The sequence below is a fragment of the Populus alba genome, chromosome 17 (genome assembly GCF_005239225.2).
Source record: "Populus alba chromosome 17, ASM523922v2, whole genome shotgun sequence".
Lineage (NCBI taxonomy): Eukaryota > Viridiplantae > Streptophyta > Magnoliopsida > Malpighiales > Salicaceae > Populus > Populus alba.
Genome location: NC_133300.1, coordinates 5,992,587 through 6,011,102, shown reverse-complemented (window position 1 = coordinate 6,011,102; position 18,516 = coordinate 5,992,587). Strand labels below are relative to the sequence as shown.

The 18,516-nt window shown below is 40.4% G+C and overlaps 1 protein-coding gene, 4 non-coding genes and 2 pseudogenes across 6 annotated transcripts; 6 read left to right on the top strand and 1 right to left on the bottom strand.

Moving 5' to 3' along the window:
* The first annotated feature begins 947 nt into the window (after positions 1-947).
* LOC118055023 (5S ribosomal RNA) lies at positions 948-1,066 on the top strand. Its single transcript, XR_004688594.1, has one exon. It is a non-coding gene; the product is annotated as a 5S ribosomal RNA (ribosomal RNA).
* A 550-nt stretch (positions 1,067-1,616) lies between these two features.
* Positions 1,617-1,735, top strand: LOC118055024 (5S ribosomal RNA). Its single transcript, XR_004688595.1, has one exon. It is a non-coding gene; the product is annotated as a 5S ribosomal RNA (ribosomal RNA).
* A 492-nt stretch (positions 1,736-2,227) lies between these two features.
* LOC118055025 (5S ribosomal RNA) lies at positions 2,228-2,348 on the top strand. Its single transcript, XR_004688596.1, has one exon. It is a non-coding gene; the product is annotated as a 5S ribosomal RNA (ribosomal RNA).
* A 528-nt stretch (positions 2,349-2,876) lies between these two features.
* Positions 2,877-2,998, top strand: LOC118055026 (5S ribosomal RNA; annotated as a pseudogene).
* Positions 2,999-3,512: 514 nt separating this feature from the next.
* LOC118055017 (5S ribosomal RNA) lies at positions 3,513-3,617 on the top strand (annotated as a pseudogene).
* A 541-nt stretch (positions 3,618-4,158) lies between these two features.
* On the top strand, positions 4,159-4,277 carry LOC118055016 (5S ribosomal RNA). The gene has a single exon (XR_004688588.1). It is a non-coding gene; the product is annotated as a 5S ribosomal RNA (ribosomal RNA).
* A 3,224-nt stretch (positions 4,278-7,501) lies between these two features.
* Positions 7,502-17,464, bottom strand: LOC118054958 (dynamin-related protein 3A). Of its 2 annotated transcripts, XM_073405804.1 has the most exons (21): positions 16,862-17,464; positions 15,268-15,550; positions 15,160-15,188; positions 14,972-15,073; positions 14,312-14,380; positions 14,157-14,216; positions 13,895-14,008; positions 13,462-13,510; positions 13,241-13,350; positions 11,447-11,539; positions 11,206-11,298; positions 10,991-11,128; positions 10,453-10,566; positions 10,240-10,339; positions 10,102-10,131; positions 9,873-10,027; positions 9,645-9,791; positions 8,919-8,971; positions 8,695-8,794; positions 7,967-8,207; positions 7,502-7,846 (listed from the first exon to the last, which is right to left on the bottom strand). In XM_073405804.1, the coding sequence occupies exons 1-21, from the start codon at positions 17,249-17,251 to the stop codon at positions 7,839-7,841; spliced, it is 2,478 nt and encodes an 825-aa protein (XP_073261905.1). In that variant the 5' UTR covers positions 17,252-17,464; the 3' UTR covers positions 7,502-7,838. The 2 variants fall into 2 exon arrangements, with proteins under 2 accessions (XP_073261905.1, XP_073261904.1); XM_073405803.1 differs by having other exon boundaries at positions 7,502-8,207.
* Between the last annotated feature and the right edge of the window lie 1,052 nt (positions 17,465-18,516).

The window sequence follows — 18,516 nt, the reverse complement described above, 5'->3', positions numbered from 1 at the left end:
CGTAGCGATTTCCATCGGCTTACTATAAGGAATAATCGGCGCTCCGGAAGCTGCTGTAAAAAAATCTGGGCGCGATCGCCTGACGGCCGGATCGCAGCTTAATGGCACTTTGGGGGCCATCCGTTCTGGCCCGGCACGAACCGGAACGCGCGAGCGGTGGCGGTCCGCCCTCGCTCTTTTCCGCCGCGGTGAGCCTTCACCCCTCGTGCGGAGGCGGAGCTTGGTAGCGTGGCAGGCTCCCTGTGGCTTCCCCGCGGGCGCCGCTCGAATCGCTTATACCACACAATTTTCGCGGCGCTTGCAGCTGATCAGGGTTGCGGATATACTAGCACTAATTGCACGCGGATAACCCATCAGAACTCCGCAGTTAAAACGTGCTTGGGCGAGAGTAGTACTAGGATGGGTGACTCTTGGGATCTGTCTGTGTTGCAACCCCTTTTTTTGCGCCCGTTTGCCCGAGCGGACCCCTTCTAGTACTACACGCCTCCTGCTTGCCGTATCCTTTCTCTTTCATCCTCTCGCGCCCCTTTTCCATTCACGCACGGAGGCTTCCTGCCTGCGCCAGGATGCGGAGGAACGCGGTTTCCCGCGTGGAGGAGCGAGGGAAGGCGCGGCATTTAGCTCAGGGCCACGGGGCGAGGACCGCACGATCTAAGATCCGGCGGTCGGCGTAGCGAATTCCATTTGGCTACTATAAGGAAAACGGCCTCCGGAAGCTGCTGTAAAAATCTGGGCGCGATCCGACGGCCGGATCGCAGCTTATGGCACTTTGGGGCCGCCGTTCTGGCCCGGCATTTACGAACGGAAACGCTGCGGCAAGGGGCCCGGTCACGCTTCCCCGCGCCAGCCTCTCGTGCGGCGGATCTTGAGCAGCGTGGCAGGCTCCCGTGGCTGTACCCGCGGGCGCCCTCGAAGCGCTTATAGCAATTGCGCGTGCATCGACTCACGGGTGCGATCATACCAGCACTAATGCACCTGATCCCATCAGAACTCCGCAGCTAAACGTGCTTGGGCGAGAGTAGTACTAGGATGGGTGACCTCCTGGGAAGTCCTCGTGTTGCACCCCTCCTTTTTGCCCGTTTCCCGAGCGGCCCCCTGCTTCCCCGCGCCGCACGCCTCCTGCTTGCAGTATCCTCTTCTTTCATCCCTCTCGCGCCCCCTTTTCCATTCCCGGGAGGCTTCCCTGCCTGCCAAGGATCGGGGAACGCGGTTTCCCGCGGGAGGAGCGAGGGAAGGCGCAGCAAGCTCAGGGCCCCGGGGCGAGGACCGCACGATCTAAAAAATCTGAATCGCGGCGGTCGGCGTAGCGATTCCATGGCTACTATAAGGAAAAATTGCGGCCGACTCACGCGGAAGCTGCCCATAGTTGGAGCTAAAAGAGTAAAGTGGGGTGACGGATCCGACGGCTGGATCGCAGCCTTATGGGACTTTTGGGCTTCGCCGTTCTGGCCCGGCACGAACCGGAAAAGATGCGGCTGGCGGGGCCCGGTCGCGCTTCCCGCGCCGCCCTCCCTCGTGCGGCGGATCTTTGAAGCAGCGTGGCAGGCTCCCGTGGCTAGTACCCGCGGGCGCCCTCGAAGCGCTTATAGCAATTGCGCGTGCATCGACTCACGGGTGTTTGCGATCATACCAGCACTAATGCACCTGATCCCATCAGAACTCCGCAGCTAAACGTGCTTGGCCGAGAGTAGTACTAGGATGGGTGACCTCCTGGGAAGTCCTCGTGTTGCACCCCTCCTTTTTGCCCGTTTCCCCGAGCGGGCCCCTGCTTCGCTGCCGCACGCCTCCTGCTTGCAGTATCCTCTTCTTTCATCCCTCTCGCGCCCCCTTTTCCATTCCCGGGAGGCTTCCCTGCCTGCCAAGGATCGGGGAACGCGGTTTCCCGCGGGAGGAGCGAGGGAAGGCGCAGCAAGCTCAGGGCCCCGGGGCGAGGACCGCTTACGATTAAAGATCCGGCGGTCGGCGTAGCGATTCCATGGGCTACTATAAGGAAAACGGCCTCCGGAAGCTGCTGTAAAAATCTGGGCAATCCGACGGCCGGATCGCAGCTTATGGTAGCACTTTGGGGCCGCGTCTGGCCCGCCACGAACCGGAACGCTGCGGGGCCGGTCGGCTTCCCGGCCGCGTCCCCTCGTGGGCGGAGCTTGAGCAGCGTGGCAGGCTTCTCGTGGCTCTCTCCCACGGGCGCCCTCGAAGCGCTTATAGCAATGCGCGTGCATCGACTCACGTGTGCGATCAATACCAAGCACTAATGCACCGGATCCCATCAGAACTCCTCAGTTAAACGTGCTTGGACGAGAGTAGTACTAGGATGGGTGACCTCCTGGGAAGTCCTTGTGTTGCACCCCTCCTTTTTGCCCGTTTCCCGAGCGGCCCCCTTCTAGTACTACACGCCTCCTGCTTGCCGTATCCTCTTCTTTCATCCCTCTCGCGGCGCCCCTTTTCCATTCCCACGGGAGGCTTCCCTGCCTGCCAGGATCGGGGAACGCGGTTTCCCCGCGGGAGGAGCGAGGGAAGGCGCGGAGGAGCCGAGGGAAGGCGCGGCAAGCTCAGGGCCCGGGGCGAGGACCGCACGATCTAAAGATCCGGCGGTCGGCGTAGCGATTCCATGGCTACTATAAGGAAAACGGCCTCCGGAAGCTGCTGTAAAAATCTGGGCGCGATCCGACGGCCGGATCGCTGCTTATGGCACTTTGGGGCCGCCGTTCTGGCCCGACACGAACGCGGAACGCTGCGGGGCCCGGTCCGCGCTTCCCGCGCGCGGCCTCCCTCGTGCGGCGGAGCTTGAGTAGCGTGGCAGGCTTCCCGTGGCTCTCCCCCCGCGGGCGCCCTCTTGAAGCGCTTATAGCAATTGGCGCGTGGGCAATGCGATCAGCGGGTGCGAGATCATACCAGCACTAATGCAATCCGGATCCATCAGAACTCCGCAGTTAAACGTGCTTGGGCGAGAGTAGTACTAGGATGGGTGACCTCTTGGGAAGTCCTTGTGTTGCAACCCCTCCTTTTTGCCCAATTTTATTTGCCCGTTTCCCGAGCGGCCCCCTTCTAGTACTACACGCCTCCTGCTTGCCGTATCCTCTTCTTTCATCCCTCTCGCGCCCCCTTTTCCATTCCCGGGAGGCTTCCCTGCCTGCCCAGGATCGGGGGAACGCGGTTTCCCGCGGGAGGAGCGAGGGAAGGCGCGGCAAGCTCAGGGCCCCGGGGCGAGGACCGCACGATCTAAAGATCCGGCGGTCGGCGTAGCGATTCCATGGCTACTATAAGGAAAACGGCCTCCGGAAGCTGCTGTAAAAATCTGGGCGCGATCCGACGGCCGGATCGCAGCTTATGGCACTTTGGGGCCCCCGTTCTGGCCCGGCACGAACCGGAACGCTGCGGGGCCCGGTCGCGCTTCCCCGCGCGGCCTCCCCTCGTGCGGCGGAGCTTGAGTAGCGTGGCAGGCTCCCGTGGCTCTCCCCGCGGGCGCCCTCGAATCGCTTATAGCAATTTCGCGTGCATTGACTCACGGGTGCGATCATACCAGCACTAATGCACCGGATCCCATCAGAACTCCGCAGTTAAACGTGCTTGGGCGAGAGTAGTACTAGGATGGGTGAGCTCCTGGGAAGTGTAGTACTAGGATGGGTGAGCTCCTGGGAAGTCCTCGTGTTGCACCCCTCCTTTTTGCCCGTTTCCCGAGCGGCCCCTTCTTCCCCGCGTCGCACGCCTCCTGCTTGTCGTATCCTCTTCGTTCATCCTTCTCCCGCCCCCTTTTCCTTTCCCGGGAGGCTTCCCTGCCTGCCCAGGATCGGGGAACGCGGTTTCTCGCGGGAGGAGCGAGGGAAGGCGCAGCAAGCTCAGGGCCCCGGGGCGAGGACCGCACGATCTAAAGATCCGGCGGTCGGCGTAGCGATTCCATGGCTACTATAAGGAAAACAGCCTCCGGAAGCTGCTGTAAAAATCAAAGGCGCGCGATCCGACGGCCGGATCGCAGCTTAATGGCACTTTTGGGCCGCCGTTCTGGCCCGGCACGAAAACCGGAACGCTGCGGGGCCCGGTCGCGCTTCCCCGCGCCGCCTCCCCTCGTGCGGCGGAGCTTGAGCAGCGTGGCAGGCTCCCGTGGCTCTCCCCGCGGGCGCCCTCGAAGCGCTTATAGCAATTGCGCGTGCATCGACTCACGGGTGCGATCATACCAGCACTAATGCACCGGATCCCATCAGAACTCCGCAGTTAAACGTGCTTGGGCGAGAGTAGTACTAGGATGGGTGACCTCCTGGGAAGTTCTCGTGTTGCACTACTGTTAAGTCTATATATTGTGATGCTAACAAACCATCTGTGAAGTTGTGCATTGACACGACCAAAAGCTTGATGTCTTCTCCTAAGTGCAGGAGTGTCGAAGTAATAAATAACCCGGCAAGACAGGGGTCGAACCATAGAGAGGTTAATTGTATAAATTATAAACAACAACAACAATAAGAGTAACAACAATAATAACAATAGTAGTAATAATAATATTAATAATCAGTACGTAGCGTTGTTATACCTGAGAATGATCTAAAAGATCGGGTCACAGCTTTCCAGCCTATATACTGAGTTTATAAAATGATCAAAGAGATATATTATATAATATAAACAGATTTCTGATGTGAATGAACAAGGCAATACCAACAATGTCAGGATCCTTGATCAAACACAAAGCATACTTAATGTACATAAAATATAACAAGAATGTAAATAATAATAGTAGTAGTAGTAGTAGTAGTAGTAGTAAGTAGTAGTAGTAAAAGAAGAGGAAGAAGTTAATGAGAACTTTGAAATGGAAGATTAATGTAAGGATTAAACAATGATAAAAACAAATGTCAAGGTTAGAGGATCCACTAATGGTATTTCAAACAAGTATAGTATAAACTTTTGTTACTCAACTTGGAAACCACACATGAAAGAGGTTCCAATCAGATTATAAATTATTAACATGATTACATTAGTTATCTTATTCGAATGATGCTAATACTTGTAAATGTTGTCAGGCATTCATGATTATAACTTAAATTAACAACAAATCAAGTTCCTTTCATAGCTTAGGTGTTGGTTATACCATACAGTATGGGCTATGAAAGTGCCAAGTATTTGTTGTACCAAATGTTATACAACATAAATCTAGATTAATCATTTAACAAGCAAAGTATTAAAAGTGAACAAGGTAACAAATATAAAACATGTTAATATCAAGCATTAAAGTCCATGTTAAGTTTATACTATACTTATTCTTACACCATTAGTGTACCCTTTTCACCTTGACATAATAGATTTAGCTAAACATAATGAAAGAAAGAAACATAAATAAACAAGATAAGAACATAATTATACAAATAAAGGAAAGGAAATGAAGAGCATAAACAAGAGATTAATATAGCATCAAATAAAACTTAAACATTACAAAATATAAAGAAAGAGAGCAAGAGCATGATAAACTCAACATACATATTTATTTATATTATATGCATATTAAAGATTATTCCACTCACCCGGAAAATAATGAACTAAAGGAATGTCAGACAAAAGACCCGAAAATCCGATTAAGGATCGTTAGGAGAACCTACAATAAATATATGCAATATACTCAAAAACAAATCAAACAAAAGATACCAATGCATAAAATAAACTGGGCTTAATCTCCCAAGTTTAGGGACTAAAATGACAATTTTCCAAAACAGGGACCAAAACGTAATTTTACCCAATTTTGAGGACCGAACTGTAAATAAATAACCATACTGAAATTTATCCATAATTAATCCTCAATTCTGTCCAGGATATATCATTATGCTCCAAGGACCATTCTGGAACTTTACCAAATTTTTTAGGGTCAAATTATACTTTTTGTCAAATTGGAGGACCAAAATGAAAATATCATATCTTCCTAATTATACTGGAATATTACCCTTAAATCATCCTCAGTTCTGTTCAGAACCTCAATTTATGTCCCAGGGACCAATCTGTAAAATTTCCAAAGTTTGGGGACTAAACTGCAATTTCCGCAAATTGAGGGACCAAACTGAATTTTCATCATCTTCAACCTCAAACCCAGAATTTCAACAGATTACCTACTGTTATACCCTGATTTCTAACACAATTTCACCATTTAAACAAAATCATAACTCAAAATCATTATCCTTCAATTTAATCTCTCAAAATCAACTAATTAATCAAATACCCACAATAATCAACTCCTAACCTTCAAATTAATTCATCAATTAACTCAAAATACAAACTTCAAAACTCTACAATTAATCAAAACCGAAATTTAACATATTATACACTTAAAACCATAAATCTTACCTTTTTACTTATTTCCTCTACTTCTCTTCTCCTTTTCCCCTTATTTTCCCTTATTTTCTCCTCTTCTTCTCTTCCTCCCTTCTCTCTTACGGTTTGTTCTTCCAATATTCAGATCCCTCTTTTTTTTTTTTTTTTTCTTATTTATATTTATCAACCATTGGTCAATTACCACACTACCCCTCAATCATTTATACCCTCTCTTTAAGCCTCCAAGGGCTTTATTGTATTTTCCAATCTTTTCAATTTTCAAAACATTACACAAATCATCTCAGAAAATTACCCTAAAAAAAAAAATAAAGGCTAAAAAATTTAAATTATATGGGTAATGTAATATTCAATTATTCTATAAAATATAAAAATATAAAAACAACCTCATATATAAGGTATTACATTACTTTATCCAAGAATTACATTAGTAATTTTATTATACATAACAAATTTATTTACCAAAACAACCATACCACATTCCGTCTTGGTTAAAAAACCACGTTACTCTCGAAACAAAGGCTAAAAATAAAGTGATCAAAAAATAAAATAATAATTATATTATTATAATAAATAGTAATCTATGTCTTGGATTACAGGGATTAATTTTTTTAATAATATTTTTCTCAGCTCCCAACCCAGCTTTTTGTTATTAACCTATGCCACTTGAATTATTAATCAAGCCTCAAGTGAAAAGGCTAATTGCGAATCCAAATAGCTACCTGGATTGGCTTTGAACCAACAGTACTTGTCTTCTTCTAATGGTAGCTGAGAAGTTAAGAGGCTAAGCACTGTCCCAAACTGGCCCAGGCTCACTCTACAAGCACTGATGGCCAAGCCCTAATAAAAAAAAACACATCGGTTTCTTTCAGCAATCTTTTTCCAAGCCCGAAGATCAGTGTCATTTTGAATGAGTTGAGACAATATATAGAAAACAAAATGCTGCAACTTCAAAAAAAAAATTATATCCACTGATAACAGAATCATCTCTCCAAAGCAGTGAGGAAATCAGAGGAAAATTACCCTAAAAAACCACAATCAACATCAAATCCTAAAAGAATCCCATTATATTATAGCAATTCCTAAACACATCCATCCATGTTGTCTATAAAGATGGTATTTAAGTTGCACTCACACCTGGAAAATCAAATGAACGAGTAGCTAAATTTCACGCGTTTGAATTTTGCAAGCTCAACAAGGCTGAAAGCGAACAAGCACCACAAGGCACTATCGAAGCTCCTTCAAAGTTTTATTTGATCAAAATGAAACTATCTTGACATTTTTCAGTGAGGCAAATCAATCAAAATAGCACTTGGTCAAAAAATATATAAATATATATACACAAATATTAAGCGTTGCGGCTACTGCTTCTGACAGGAAATGGGAAAGTAGATCATTTGCCCCCTGTTATTCTTCCTGGAGCCTTGTAAAAATTGCAATTATAATCCTATATCAGAGAATCAAAAGGAATGAAGGGGAGATGGCGCAACTTTCAGGATTGCTTGCATCTTTCGGAGCCACCTTTGAAAGTTGGAATCTCAATAATCTGGAAGTTGCATGTGTAGAGTGTGGCTTAGCAATTAAACAAATATAATATGGACACTTTTAGAAATTTTGACCAATATACTCGATCAAATTGCTTAAACGTCTACTGTTGGATAGAGACCTGGCATGTAAGTACGTCCACTTCCATTAGAATCAGCATATAAATGTGGCTGTAGCTCCCCTGAGTGGGATGATCTCCGGGACTTAGGGTTCTTAGGAGAAGCTGAGTAGGAATCAATGGAACCAATGCCATGCATTGTTGATGTTGGCAGTCCATGGATCTTTGGCAATCCTGTGGAATCAGAGCCCAAACTATATCCTCTTTCAACAGTTTCAGCCTCCAATGGCAATTCATCCAATGTCTGAAAAGAAATAATACCAGCCAATTACATGTCAGGAAATTCTCCACAAATCTACATTTGCAATGCAGAAGCAGCTAAAGAACCTCACGAAAACAGAGCAATTAAATGTCATATCTATATCTGGTGACAAAAGCCTACTGATGCTTGCTAGCTTTTGAATAGCAAATGAGTTCTCCAAGAGGAGGGGGGAAATAAAAAAGGGTTACTAGATGCAGAAGGTAAACAAGATGCTAAGCAAGAAAGATTTGAATATTAAAGCTCACCCCATTTGACAAAACTCTTACTTGCCCAGCAATAAGCCAGATAAATGTTTTGCATAAACATGCAGTTACCACCAATTGCCATACATGTGTAGTTGAAAGAAAATTTACTCCAAGCCTCACACACCACATAGCTTATGGAAAATTAGACTCTTAAGAGAACCATAATAGAATTCGACAGTGTAAATGTAAATGGTTCTACTGATTGGAGAGTCATGAAAACCTACCCTAAATGCTTGTTGGAGAACTCGGAGTGATTCTCGTGTCTGCTTTCTCTTCATCGCTATCTCATCATGTTCCTGCAACATCTCCTCAAAAAGATTCTCCCTGTTTCAGTAAGAAACAGAAATCCAGGATTAACATGTATGATTAGCATACAATAGATGAACTATAACTAAAAGGATGAAATCAGAAAAATTGACTAAAATCAACGTAAAAACTTTGTTGTCACCTGTATAGTTTTCTAATGAAGACATTGTGAAGTTCACGCTTTGTATGGTTTACCTGCATATAATGTATGAAAGTGACATCAGAAATTATCAAACCTTCAGAAATATGTCCCTACTATCCTTGCCAAGATAACCCAAAATGTTATTTTGATTTGAATTTTATAAGTACAAGACTTGTACATTAGAGAACTTGGCCAAACTTCCATTCCATCAAGGTAGTTTTTCTAATGATACAATGATGATGGAGATGATAATGATAACGAAGAAACCAAGGGAGTTTAGGGACATTTTGAAAACATACTCAAAAAGCAGCTGCGGATAATGTCTGGATAAGATAGATGCTACTTGTGTTAAGCTGCCATACCCAATAATTATTGTTTCTGTAGTACGGATTTGTTAGAGAGGAGAACAATGGTGCATGCTTACTGATACATCAGAATCTAGTAGATGGTTGGGCAAAAATTTTTGCTAATGTAATTTTTCCTTCTTTTTTTAAGTCTAAATTATTTACAGCAAAAAATTACAGAGGAACAAGATGACCACAGAGATGGCAGCCAGCAGACCCAAAAAAAGAACAGATATGAATTTATTAAAAACAAGGGGAAAAAACCAACAGAAAGGGCCAAAACAAGACAGGAGATCCCATAACAGCCAAGTGTAATAGCAGTTATACAATGGGGCAAGGGTGTTTGAAAGTAAAAGATACATCCAGATTAATGAAGAATTACCAGAAAGTGCATAATTGCTTTTGGTACAGAGTCCTCGATATTTTTCCGAACAATGTCATAGTATGATTTCAACAGCAATTTTGTGACTGCAATTTCAATAGACTCATTCTCTGAATGGCTTTCTGAAGGCCTCAAGACAGTTGGGGGCTAAAAAACACAAAAATATTCTTGTTAGAAAAAAATGCATTGTGCATAGGCTAGTCAGGGCTAGTATTTGAGACAACATACCTCTCTTAAATGAATCATACTTTGATCAAAGGATTCCATGCTCTGAGCAGGTTCATTGTATGACTTGCTTGTTGAATTTTCTTTAGCAGAAACTCGAGAATGGTCACCTCCACCAAAAATTGATGAGATGCCCCAACTTGAAACATTTGCACTCCCTGATAAAACAATTTTAAGTATCTAAAAATGGATTTGTATATCCCATTGCCATTTCTGTGGAGTAGAAAATTACCAGCAGGTGGGACCTCTGAAACAGGACGCACTCCCTGTAAGTCACAGAAAGACCAGTATCTAATTACACAAGCTCCATAACAGTATGCACTATAATAAAATTAAGGATACAACAATGAACAGAAAAATAATAAATAACATGCCTGATCTGGCATGATCCCATTTACTTGTCTGGCCAAAATGGCCCGAGTCTTCACACTCCTTTCAGAAGCTGGTGCCTTATCAGGCTCTAGGCCATCCTAATTAATAAAAAAGTAAAAAGAATAGGGACAAAAGAAATATGTGGTTTAACAAAATCAGAAATCAAATACAAATATAACAGTACTGAAGAAAATTTGCACCACACACATACTTTTTGCCTGGGCATAGCTAGAGAAACCTTGGAAGACTTGATCTGCTGCTGTGCGATCTCCACAGCCTTACTCCCACCAATAAAACTTGGGTGGGAGGTATTTATGTAGTCCATCTGCAAAAGAAAGAAAACATGATGTAATCAATCATATAGTACTGACATGGTAAAGAAAACAAAGGACAGAAAGAAGCAAACAGATATGGAACCACTAGGCAAATGAATAACTATGTTTTGGCTATCCTGTACGAACTTTCAATCACACAAGACAGCAGAAAGGGTCATGATTTGAATCGCAACCAGAGAGTTGCAGGTTCAAGGTCTAAAATTTACAAAGTTTGGCAGGGAAGGTAGGGGGAAAAATGCTCAAAGGTAGCGCAGTCTAACACTCCCAAAACCAGCAGAAAGTTTGATCAAAACAAATACAACAGAAAACAAGTCACTACAATGGATTCGCACAAATTAAAAGAAGGGGAAATATAGCAATATTAACCAGAAAACTTGAACATTAAGATTTTGAAAAATATCAGTATGCTCATACCTCCATTTCAATAATGTGTCCAATCATTGTCTCCGATGGTTCAAGACCATCTCGTAAAAAGTTTCCAATAACTTCATCCATGCGCTTTCTTAGAACAGGAAACCGCTGGAGTTCATTCACTAGACAGCGATGACTAATCTGAAGAGAGAAATTTTATTGAAAGATCCAACAGAGTAAATTTTAATTCTGAGAGACTTCAATCACAACATCCATACCTTTATTAACTCATCATATATAAACCTGGCACACTGAAGGCTTGGATCTAACAAACGAGCTATTTGCTTCCTGACAAGAACTTCAAATGGCACCTATATAAATGAAAACCAAAATCATTATACAGCTTTGCTTAGAAATAGAAACTTCTTTAAGAAGCAAAAGTAAAAACAAAAAAAGGGAGTCCGCAAGTAAAAGAAAAGGAATCATTTTGTTTTCAGAAAGTGAAAACAATAAGCCTACCTCTGGTACAAACAGTGGAGTTCTAGGACCAGTGGCATTCTGAATGATAGTTTGAATGTCAGCATCAGTCAAATCCTCACAGGGATCAACCTCCTGCACAACAAATCATGTATCCAGTAAATGAGAGACAGATTACAGTCTGTTTGCCAAAAATAATAGTCATATTATTCACAGGATGGTAGCTAAGCCAAATTCTATTGAACGAATGGATCTTAGTAATACTAAGCATACCTCAAAAATTTTACATGTCAGCGTCCAGTGTTAATTTTTTTTTCTTGAAAAAAAAAAAAACCCTTAATTTTGCGAAACACTAAAACAGATAACTGCTACTAGACCTAGAAACCGTTTGTTTTTACGTTTCAAAAGCGTTTTAAGAAAAAAAAACTTGAATTTTTTTTATTTTTTTCTTTGCTTCAAATTAATTTTATTTTTTGGAGTATTTAATATGCTGATATCAAAAATGAATTTTAAAAAATAAAAAAATATTATTTTGATGCATTTCCAAGAAAAAAATACTTTAAAAAAAAATCACTACTACAATACCAAACAGGCTCATAGCCATTTAACCTCCCATTGTTTAAAGTAAAAGTAGGAAAAGGTTATTTAATTAGCAAATGCAACTATGATGCAGGGGTCCACAAATATTAGTCACTTAAAAGCACCAAATTAGAGGGATGGTATGACCATACCTTAAATGAATCATTTAATTGGTTTATTTTCTCACCCCTTCCCCTCATTAAGCCTGTTTTTGCTACCATGTGGCTTTCAACATGACATGTAGCTCGTTGCAATTTTTACTGTTAAGTGTTTTTTTTTTTTAACCAAGCTAACTTTAAAAGCATCACTACTATGTGGTGCATTGCTCCTCTGAGAGTTACCAGCTTGCTTGTTGATTATTTGATGAAAGTTGTAAACTTTAGGGAAAAGAGTTACCAACTTCATGAGGAAATTAGATAAAAGACATTGTCAATATGTACAAACGAACTGTAAACATGAAAGTAACTAAATTTGAACTATTAGTTAAATGAATTCATGAAATGCAATGGGTAAAGGAACAACGCAAATATCTTGGACAATAAGTGTAAAATGTCACATGACAGGTAGCCATGAGGACTCTTGTACAAATTTCCCTAATTGAATTCACAAGCACATAAAACCATGTCTAAATCTCCATGGTTTCATGACATCCTAGAAACCACATTCCATGCAGAACATGATCTCAGGTCTGCATCCACAAATTAATATTTCCATGTACTTGCTGAGAAAAGAATAAAGAAAAGTTAATGTCAGTTTTACAAACCAATGAGGCATTGGTCTAGAGGTTAAGGATTCAAAAGGCTCTTGAACTTGGAGTGCACACGTCCAAATCCCCACACCCCAAAATGAAAGGGCTAGTTTTACTAGATTTTTAGGGCCTATTTATTTTTGCGTTTCAAAAGCACTTTTGAAAAAATCTGAAAATTTTTTATTTTTTTCTTTGCTTCAAATTTATATTTTTTTGATTTCAAATCATTTTAATGTGTTGATATCAAAAATAATTAAAAAAAAAATTATTTTGATGCATTTCTAAGTGAAAAGCAACCGTTACCACACTCTCAAACACCCCCTTACACTAGGTCTTCAGGCTTTCACTCAATTCAAACTAGCTAGAAGTTGAATTTCACTCTCAAGAAGTTGAAAATATCAAGGATGCACATGAAAACGATAGATAGAAATTTACATCAATCCAATTAAATGAACATTTTTCATGAACACTTTTCACAAGGTAGAGCATGTAAATATCAATATACAAACCTCCAAACTCTTCACAAATATTGATTGAAAAATATAATGAATTCGTGCTCCTCCAGAGAGCTCGGATCTTGACATTTCTTCATTTCTTCCCTCAACCATAGAAGAAAATGCTGTTTCCAACAAGAAACCATTAAACATTAATGATCACGCTTGAAATGATAAAATATCTATTGAAAAAATACATAATTCTGAATGCAAGCCCAAGGAATAACAAGAGGTACCTTCAGAATATTTTGAAAGAATGTTCAGAATAAGAGTTCCTTGACCAGCCTATTTATTTACAGAAAGTTGAGTAACGAGTTGATTAAAACAATCATATAAAACAAAATAAGCAAGAAGAGTGGACAACTAGAACATTCTGAAAACAAAGGATAATCACAAAATAAGAATTCAATAGTAGTCTAATTATGAAAAATGAGCATGAACAGCCAAAGAAAAAAGTAGGATAATTATCAAGGAAACGCATCAGCTCAGGCAGGTAATTTAGTCAGAAACCAGATCACAACAGGAGGACAAATGCAGATAAAAAGGCTAACATTGTTCTTGGAACAGACCCATGGCTGTGACCAGAAATCAAACAATTACTTGAAAACGTTCTCAACCAAGCAGCAGGGACACTCTGACAAAAAAAAAAAAAAGCAAACAACTACATACCTTTGATTCTGTGATTTCTCCATAGCTTGCATGTTCTTTTGCAACAGAAACCAATGCAGAGCTTATTCGTGATTTCAGCCCTGGAAGTATTGCTTTTATATGTTGCACTAGAATCTGGAGGAAAAGTAACAAAATAAGGTTCATTCAGGAAAAAACTCCTATGAGAGTCGTAGCAATAGATGCAGAGTGCAAGGAATCTACTTTGAAATAATTAATCATATCCTTGAAGGTATTCTGATAGTGAATGCTGCAAAAATTCTACCTGGTTCAGCTTCTTTGCCAGTTGAGGAACGCCACAACGATCAGCTAGACCATTATACACCTATGGAACAGCATGGAAGTAAATAGAACAATCAATTCCTCTACTTTACTTCGCACCAAATTAGGGGTAACAATAAAGAGATAGGGCTATCATACCGGGCGACTACGGAAGAACTTCTCCTCTGCAGCAAGTGCATCCTTGATACTCCGATTAAGCATGATATCCTGCATCAGGATAGCCATTCAATAGATCAGCCAACCATGGCTAGAATGTCATCGTTTATACTTGTACAGAAAGTTATGTCATGTTCAATATATGATGGTTCTAATATGCACAGCAAGGCAAATTTCAAATAAGTAAAAAAAGCATGTCAGATAGGATGATACATCTTCAAAATGCATCCTGTACCAAAATATTATTGAATCAAACAATTAAGAACAACAAGAGATTTGAAAATCACGAATACTGAAAAAAAGGCTACCATATAGAGAAGTCTTATTCTTTGTGATTACCAGTACTGAATATTACTGTTACTCCCAATCAAAAAAAAAAACATCAAAATAAAACCACCACCAACACAATTCCTTATAGGAAAACTGATGCAAAGAGCAAAGCAAGGAATACATTTTAAAAAACAGAAATAACAGCTGCTAAAACAATTTATCAACCAGTTCATGAAGTGTCAGCAAGATAGTAATCTAAACAGAAGAAAAGGTAAAAAAGGAAATGATGAATTGTAAGACCCCAACTAAACATCAAGCTGAAGAATGCACCATTAAACAATTAGCATTCTTCCTATGTAGTAACATGATTACCTCTTGACTACGATTCACAACACCAACATAACCAAGTCGAAGGGGGATCACTTTTCCGAGCAACAGATTACGAGCATCAGTACCTCTGTCCATAATATCCAACTGAGTCAAAGAAAAAATGTGTCAACCCTTCTACGGAGTATAGATGTTAAATCAAACAAAAACAATATGTTAAGTAGCAACCTCACCTTTGTAATTACTCCAATGGTTCTATAACCTGTCAACAAAGATTAGCATGAGTCCAAAGAAATATACATGACAAAGTCGCTCAGACAGCATACCAAAAGCAAACATACCATCAGGATCTGCATTTCCTGCAATCTGAAGAGCATCTGAGTTCGCTAAATCTGAATTTGCTGCTGTAACAGCTAGAATCAGACAGCTTGGTTTTTTAATATATGACATGATCATAGTTCTAATTCTTGCTTCAATATCAGAGGGTTGATCACCCACAGGAACCTTTGTTATACCAGGTAGATCTACAAGTGTGATATCAAGAACATTAGGTGAAAAAATCTTCAAACGAATTTGCTTGTCAGAGACACCTTTGTTTCCTCCTGCTTCCTTAGCAGTCTCGGCCTACAACAATTCAAAGTAATTGAATAATAAGCTGACTGATAACTGAAATCAACATTCAATGAACCAAACCCAGATGCACGGTAAACTATTTCAAGGTTCAGAAAAGCTATTTGAGCCATGCATGTAACGAAGACTCCAAGAAAAATGTTACCATAAGTCTAGCCAAACAAGTTTCATTCTGATAAACAGGTTAAATTTTGCCAAAGGGTGGTTTTGCCCTACTTGTAAGGGAATAATAAAAAAAATTCACATGCTCAATCCCTATGTGCACCTCTACTGTGGCTCAAGAAACATAAACAACGCAAAATAACTCCAATATCACTTCAAAAAAAAAAAAATATATATATATATATAAATTTAACAAACTCACCAAACAAAAGAATCATTTTCAGAAAACAAGCAATATTTTTTCCTACTCGCCCTCCCCACCTTCCAAAAATTCAAAAACAAATCCCAGAAACAATTTCTTCAATCGCTTAACCATTCAACTACCTAACTCAACCAAATACATCATTAGCTACGCTCAATAAAATCAGTCATGCAAAATCACACCTCCGAAAAACTAAAGAACCAAAACAAATCACAATATAACAGTTAACAAATTAAAATTTCCTCCCCATCCATACACTCCCAAAACAACAACTAAAAATTACTCAATTTTTTCCTCTACACTTTTCCTTCAACTATTAACAATTGAATTGCTAAACCAAACTCTAAATTTAACTACACGTTGAACTTCTCCCATTTTTTTCACCTCTGTTCAACTATTACTAAACAGAAAACCTGCAAGAGTGCATGCACACATGCAGGAAACCAAACTCAAATTTAGTCTTTTAAAACATTTGCAATACCCTAATCAGACACATATAATCATTCATCCAACAAATCCACACCTTAATTTCTCTATATTTTTGTTCAACTATTACAAAAATAACAATACAACCATAAGCGCTCCACAATATATAAGCCTACTCGTCCAACAAAATTGTCCCTTAGTTTCTCCAACCTTTCTCTCCAACTATCACTAATTCCAAACACACAAGCACGCAAAAACATCTCGAAAATCAAACTATTAAACACTACTAATAGTCACAATCAAGCACAAAATTGATATTCAACTCTGAAACAGTTATAATAGCCTAACCGAACAAACAAACTCGTCAAATGAACAAATCAGACGCCTTTATTTCTCTAAAATTCCTCTTCGTTAATCACTAATTACAAAAACAACACAAACAAACCTCGAATAATTAAGTTCATAAAACATGCAAAATTGAACCACAAATTCTCAATAATCCACCAAATCCGCACCTGAATTTCGCTCCGGATCTCGGAAAAATCATAAAACCGTTTCCCAGGCAAATGCAAGAACTCTCCCCACTCCTCTTCACCACAGCCATCACCTTTCCTTTTAGTCTGCAATAACTGCAAAACCAGCGGCCGCCGCGTACAGATTTCGTTTCCGCGTGGCAAGAAATCTCTCCCAACAAGTGCTTCCAAAACACTCGATTTTCCACTGCTTTGACTCCCTACAACTGCCACCTGCGGCAGCTCAATCGTCGATTGACTACCTAACTGAGCAAATATATCCTGTAACTTGTTCACTATCGGTATCACCGACGATCCTAGCGGCGCCGCCGATGATGACTGCGGCGGTTGCGATTGTGAAGGTACCGACTGCGACGCTGGTTCCTCCGCCATTGATTCTGGATCCGGAGAGAGAAAGAGACTGTGACTGAAACCTTACAAACCCTAGGGTTTCGGAGATTTGTAGAGAGAGAAAGTGTTATTATTTAGAGAGAGAGAGAACGAAGGTGGTGGTAGTGGTTTTGCGTGTGTGATTGGATTTTGGGAGGTGGAGTATGGTGTAGTTTTTTAGTTTTTTTGGTGTGGTAGAGGCTAGAATGAACGGAGGTGTCAAAGGGAGTTAACCTGCGCACCTATAAGAATTACAAGAGAGTTTAAAATTTTTAATAGGGCAGAGGATTTTTTGTTAGAGTTTGAGTTGGAGATTGTTTGAAAAAAGGCTCTTTTGTTTTTTTTTTTTTTTTTTTTTTTGGTGGGGGGGGGGGGTGTGGGGTTGACTTGTTGAGCAAGATGAGTGATTAAAGGGCTAGTGATTTTGATTTTGATTTTGATTTTGTAATTGAGAAGTTTAATCCTCCACAAAAAGTAAAACCTAGTGTTCAAGTTTTGTTAGATGCTTTAGTTTAAAATTAATTTTATAAATTAAAAATGAAAATTCTAACCAAAAATAATTAAATTATCAACCGCTAAAAAAGTAAAATATTATTAGTAGCACTAAAATAAAAATAAAAAATCAACTAGAAATTGACTAGGACCTACCGTTTGAAGATCTGGACTAGTTTGAATTGAAGAGAAACTAGGAAAAAAATAATCTTTCTAATGTAATTAAAATTTAAATAAAACTATTTCTTGATCTACCTAAATAAAACTTGGTCAATTGTTTTATTTTACTTCCGACAATGGGCTCTTCTCTCTCCCTCCAAAGCATTCCAAGGCCTAGAATATTGACCTTTTCCACAATACATAGATGAATCACAAACAACTTTGCATCTTTCTTTATTTATAGTCATGATATTTTCAAGCCAATTTTAGCATACTAAAAATAAATCTATTGTTCAATCTAATTAGATATAAGTTATTCATATCAAAGTTAAAGGATTTATTTTTAAATAATAATATAAATTATATTTTAAGGCTTTACCTAACAACTTAAATTTTTAAATTGAGATAATTCTTTGACATTATATCAGAACTTTAATGATCAAGTAATCACGAATTTGAGTTTCACAACCATTATTTATTTAATAAAAATCAAGCACGAGATAATATGGACCTGTCCAAGTTTGCATCTTTTTTTATTTATAGCCATAATATTTTCAAGCCAATTTTAGTATACTAAAATTAAATCTATTTTTCAATATAATTAGATATAAGTTATT